This window comes from Rhodnius prolixus, unplaced genomic scaffold (assembly GCF_049639745.1).
Source record: "Rhodnius prolixus isolate KJV_2025 unplaced genomic scaffold, Rpr scaffold_2, whole genome shotgun sequence".
In the NCBI taxonomy this organism is placed as follows: Eukaryota; Metazoa; Arthropoda; class Insecta; order Hemiptera; family Reduviidae; genus Rhodnius; species Rhodnius prolixus.
Window position 1 is genome coordinate 15,512,637 of NW_027411592.1, and position 6,302 is coordinate 15,518,938.

Here is a 6,302-nt window from a genome sequence, read left to right on the forward strand (position 1 = left end):
AAAACATCTTTATCATTTAACTGTCTATTAAAAATACGCAAAATATCGAAAAAATTAAAAATTAGTTCTTAAAAAATCCTTCATAGAGCGCCACTTATCAAGAAATTTTTTTACAGTAGTTCCTAAAATAACCTCTAGGCAGCATTGATGTAGCCTTTTTATATATCGACAACAAATTTTCTTCAGTACGACTTGAGTGACGTAGGGGAACAGATCACTTTGTTGCTCGTCACTCCGAATATATTATATCTAGTCTAACATTCACTTCTCTCCCTTAAAGCATCATCAATATAATGTGTTTCATTCACTACTTTCCCTTAAAGCAACATGAATGTATATTATATGTTTATCATTTAACGTCTATTAAAAATATTTGTCCCACCCTCCCACCCTGCGAAATTCACTAACTTATATAGCCTGGATGTATTTTTGAATACTCGACAATGAAGATACATTTTTTGCATTTTTCTCAACAGAAAAAACTTATTTCAGTACACTTCCGGTATCATTAATTAACACTTACCTAATGCCATCTAACTGCCATAATGCCTAAATTAAAAAAAACACAGAGAAAGAGTAATTAAAAGAAACGAAGAAAATGATTAACAAATAAACTTTAGTTCATGCTTCTCTCCTAGGAAGCGGTACAATCACCGTTTATACTAGCATTTTTCCAAAACCATTCTTCTTTTACCTCAAAACTCAAAATGGTAAGTTAGTTCAAATATTCGTCACGAGGTAGCACTAAACCTCCATATAACAGCTGTAAACACAATTTTCCCTCAGTACGATTGTTCGCCCCACCATCCCACCCCAGTTATCTAGTGTAACTCTCTACGATCATGAATGTATGTTGGTTATAGGTGTTAATATTAGAAGAGGAGATATGTTCGCTTTGGCGCTCGAGGCGACAATGTTCGCCCCAACGTCCCGCCCTGGCTTATATAGTGCGAAAACAAAGATGGCCGCGCGACATATCACCATGACAACGGATGTTAGTTCCATAAACTGCCACCAGATGGCTCACGCTGCTCTGTACTAACCTCTTATTGCTCTTACGCCCTCCAAGACTTTGGGGAACCAATAGCGGCCATTTATAACCTTTTGTTTAGGTTTTCTTTTCTATTTTTTCTGATTTTCTGTATCACTTTGAAAGATCAATTATATTTGTTTAATTTTAATTTTTTCACATTGATTATAAGGAAAAATAAATGCAATATTATTAATTAATTACTTTTTATTTTTTAAAAATTATTTTTTACATCTTAATTCAATAAATTTTATTTACTCTTTAAAACATTTGAAACAGATTAATTTGTTAATAAATAAATATTAAAACATGGGTTAACAGTGACCTAAAATGAACCACCTTATACTAACTTTGTTAATGGTTTACTAGACCTTTATAGGATTACGTTACACTCACTTTTAAACATATTGGTGACTCTCTAGACCTACATAGGATTACCTTACACTTCCATTTAACTGTGTTAGTAGGTGTCAAATAAAATCAAATAATGCCTAAAAATCTTGTCTATCAATTTATTCGACATAAAGTATTTCCAAAATTTCAGTTTTACAGCAATACCGAAATATACAAAATTTATCAGTTGGAAGTTAATAATTGCAATAAAGAAGATTTAAATTTACTAAGCTACATAATAAAACTTCTAGTTTATATCATGTCACAGTTTGAAATGATGTTTCTAGCCAAAAATGTGAAAAACGTAACAAAATTACTACCTCATTATTTTTTATTTTTTTAATGTTTAAGGCGCGTCAGCATCTAAGGTTATTGGCGCCCGGAGCTTTTTTCAGTGCACTGCCGGCCTTCGGTCAGTGTTCTCTCGTTACAGACAACACTGTCCATTACCGGACGGTGAAAATCTAATGGTCAGCAGCTGGATTCGAGCCCGGGTCCTCCGCGAGGGAATCCAATACGCTAACCGCATACCTAATCCCTTCAGTATTATTTTCATTTCAATTTGCCTTAATTTTTTGGACGGGGCGCAATCTCTTTTTTTTAATTGGGCTTTGATTCAACTCGTTCGATCATTAGATTCGTTCCAATAAGACCGAGTCCGCTCAAATAGCGCATCGCTAACATACACATAAACAATAGACATAACCTTCCCGGCATCTTAACTGTAGTTTTGTGTAAGGACGAGCTATTGAAGGTTAAGGATCTGTTTGTTTCGCTTTGATAGGAACGAAGGGTATCTTATATTGGCTTTTTTTTGAAATTTATTTTCTTTGTTGAAAACTTAGTGAAAGTGTAAGAAATGGATTTCCAAAATCGACCTGGAGGAAAAACTGGCAGCGGAGGAGTAGCATCATGGTCAGAAACGAACAGAGACAGAAGAGAGCGGCTTCGACAATTAGCTCTGGAAACCATTGACATTAATAAAGATCCATATTTTATGAAAAATCATTTAGGTGAGATGATGTCTTATTTGGGTACATTTGTGCTAAATATTTTGACATAGTTAATTTTTTCCTTTTTTATTTTAGGATCTTATGAATGTAAGTTGTGTTTAACTCTACATAACAATGAAGGTAGTTACTTAGCGCACACCCAGGGAAAAAAACACCAAGCGAATTTGGCTAGACGTGCTGCAAAGGAAGCGAAAGATTCACCTCAGCAAGTAAGATTCTTAGTTTAGAGTGGATATTGTAACATTACCTATTGTACTCATTTATGGTTTTTATTTTAGCCTGCTCCAGATAAACCTCGAATTGAGCCAAAAAAATTCGTGAAAATTGGTCGCCCAGGTTATAGAGTCACTAAACAACGAGATCCAGAGACAGGTCAACAAAGTCTTTTGTACCAAGTTGATTACCCAGGTACATTCTTCTGTGTTATCTACAATATAATGAAGTAGTCATATTTCCATTAGGAGAATTCATGAAAATTTTTTTGTTTTTTGTTTCTGGAGACTGCTACTTCAAGGTTTTAAAGTATTACTTTTTTTAACTTTGATTTTATCCATCGCAGTACGCATGTTTATTGTATCCCTGACCGTTTCGGACTTTCATCCAACATCAGAGGTAGATTAATCAGTTTTGTGTAACGATTTCGATTTTACTAGTTTCTTCCGTCTCGCATTACATTGAGAAGGGCTAGGGATACATGCATGCTACGATGGGTAAAATCAAAGAAATTTAGCAATATGGATCTACTAAATTTTCAATATTACTAAATTTTATTTTAATTAACTAATTTATTTTATTTTGTATTTTTTTGAGTCTACAACAGATTTTAAATATTGAAAATAATTTCATTAATCACAGTCCGCTTTTTGGTGAAACAGAAATTGCGGATGGCATTTTTCCGAGACATAGGTTTATGTCTGCATACGAACAAAGAGTAGAACCACCTGACCGTAAGTGGCAGTACCTTCTTTTTGCAGCAGAGCCGTATGAAACTATTGCTTTCAAGGTGTGTAGAATTTGCATGAACTTTTAATCTAATTTTTTACATGTCAAACAGTAAATTTTATTATTTGACGTTCGGCCAAATATCGATTGCATTCCCCGAATGTTGGTCGAATAACATGGTAGTACATCACCGCGTCACATGTGGTACTCGTATTTTGTGACTCTCACAAGTAGAGCCTATTTGTTTGAGTACACTAAAAAGTCTGGTGAGTAGTGTCTATGCAAAACTTGAGAGGATGGAGTTTTCTTCTCCAATGAGTAATATTAATCATATATATACAATCACCGTTTACTCTTGTTCATCAGTTCGTTGTGGTTCTTTAGGATGCCCATACTGTCCTTTTAGATATTAATGAACTTAAGCTTAAGCTTGTATCTAACGAGATCTTTGTATCTTGTATGAGCTTGTATCTTTGTTGCCTTTCTAGTCTGGGGGTTTTCACCTACAATTCCTGCCAAAACGTTGTACTTAATGTTTTGATGGCCTCAATTGCGAGCTTCATGTTGGGCTACAATAGGTGTACGTTTGTGAGAGCTCCATAATAGGTCCCTTTCCGGTCTCGCTATCAGCCACCTCGTTATAAATGTCAGGCACTACATACAGAAAATCTATTTTGAACTCTACTAGCTCTCGGATGTATGAATCTTTTTCTTTTTGTTTTGATCAACGTTAAAAAAGACATGTCTTTTCCAGGGCGTAAACCAATGTGCTTTTTTGATTGTTTTTTCCTGCATACAATTAATTTAGGTTGGTAAAGAAGCATTTTTAAGTACTGATACAGTTTTCGAAGTAAGAGGCAGGTGTTGCTTCATTAATTTGATAGATCGCTTACGTTTCTTGCGGGAAAAACTATTACAGCAATATCTTGAAATTCTTAAAAATTTTGTGAATGTTTTAGTGTACATGGGTATTAAATCTATTAAAATAAGTAGTGTTATTTCTAAAAGGTATGTGTTTAAGGGAATGTATACATAAATTATCGCGAAAGTTTTCGTTAAGATATTTTTGTTTCTTAATTTTATATGACTTAAGATAAAGGACTCGTTTAATTAAGTTAAGAAAATCAAGTTTTTGTGGGAATAAATCTAGTAAACGCCTTTACTCAAAATAATTACAAGATTAGGATTAAAGATAGCGGGACCTATGCCCCACGGCACCGCAACCAAAAGAGGCTTATTGTGCCTTCCCCTTAGGATCTAGTAGAAGAAACCTCCCCTACTAAGAAGCAGGTAGAGGACTCTCCCTGCTAGTTTTTTTCCGCTATCTCCTTCGATTTCAAAGATCTGAAGGTATGGTAGCGCAACCACTCGATTGCAACGCAGTCGAACAAGTGAGAGGTCGTTTCCTCCTTTTCCTGGCACAATCTGCACAACGGTTCCGACCTAATAAGCCCCAACTTGTACAGATAAAGATGCAGAAAATGATTACAGAGATGTTGATAATGCAAAAAATAATAATAATCAAGTAGGAAAGAAATTGGTGACTTCATTCGTATTTTTATTCATTTTTGCCAAACATTCAGACAAAGGAGCGATCATCCTCAATGCTTATTCACATTTTTTTTAACATGGCTAGTATCAAACAGTGATAACGTCTAAGATTAACTGTTGATTCTTTGATTATTACTGTTTCGGTATCAATAGCTGACTCGAACCATTGAGCTTGTAGTACTTACGATTTAAGGCGCGATTAATTTACTTATTGTTAGAACTAAATTTGTCCGTGAATTATTTATTATTTGCAAAATATAAAATTTCAGGTTCCGAGCCGAGAGGTGGATAAATCAGAAAATAAGTTTTGGACCCACTGGAATCGTGATACAAAGCAGTTTTTCCTGCAGTTCGCTTTCAAGAACGAACCAATAGGAGGGCCTCCGCCACCGCCACTAAGGCCACCGCCGCCACACATGATGCCGCCGCCCCCACCCATGAACATACCCCCACCACCACCAATGTTCAATCCTGTACCCCCACCGCCCCCAAATCTCATGATGGCACCTCCCCCTCCTCCTTCTGCCCACCACATGCCACCGCCTCTCAACTGATAGTTGTGAATTAAGTTTGTTTTAAGCAGTCAGATTTTTTATTATTTTAATGGTATAATAAATGGATTTATAATATTTTACGTTTTCGTTGGATACCATGACAAATGAAAATAATTTAAATGAGATGTGGAACATTCTGTTTACAATTCTAGTAAGCAAATTTTCTTACATTTGATACACAAATAATTGTGTAATACACATAGGTAAGTGACGGAGATTAAGGGGCACTTTAGGCAGAGGGGTGGTTAGACCTTCCTCTAAACGGTTTTGTGACCTGCAAATTAAATAAAGAAAGGTAAAATGATTGCTACAATTTCAACTTTGATGAACATTCTAAAACCGAATGGATTATTTCCTTGTTTGGAGATTTTCCCAAAAATAACTTCAATTTTTTTTTGTAAGTTTCTATTCTCGTCACACTAGTTCTGGTTTACAATTTTTGTTAAAACAGTTTTTTGTTTTAATTTTGAGATATCTCTCAAGTATCATAATTGATTATGCCTCTATGAAATTAAAAAAAAAAAAATTCAGTTCCTTGGAATCTCTTACTCAATGTTAATGCAGTTCATGAATTCATTAACACAGATATTGAAATATATTCACAGATATATCTCCGTAATTTTTGAGCCTCAACGAAGATTTATTAGATTGCTAATTCGATTTCGCTCTAGCATTACAAAAACTTGCAGCAAAAAAGTTGTTTCAGATAAGACATACTCAAGAGTACAGCAAAATAAGAACAGAACAGAAAGGTTTCAGTAAGAAATAGATAAACTTTTGTAATAAGATGGGATAATTGTTGCCAAATAATTCCGGTAT

The 6,302-nt window shown here is 34.8% G+C and overlaps 1 protein-coding gene across 1 annotated transcript; it reads left to right on the forward strand.

Annotated features, from left to right (window-relative positions):
• Positions 1–2,056: 2,056 nt before the first annotated feature.
• Sf3a2 (splicing factor 3a subunit 2) lies at positions 2,057–5,558 on the forward strand. Its single transcript, XM_074118191.1, has 6 exons — positions 2,057–2,177; positions 2,269–2,436; positions 2,512–2,645; positions 2,715–2,844; positions 3,312–3,439; positions 5,199–5,558. The coding sequence occupies exons 2-6, from the start codon at positions 2,283–2,285 to the stop codon at positions 5,481–5,483; spliced, it is 831 nt and encodes a 276-aa protein (XP_073974292.1). The 5' UTR covers positions 2,057–2,177; positions 2,269–2,282; the 3' UTR covers positions 5,484–5,558.
• Positions 5,559–6,302: the final 744 nt, after the last annotated feature.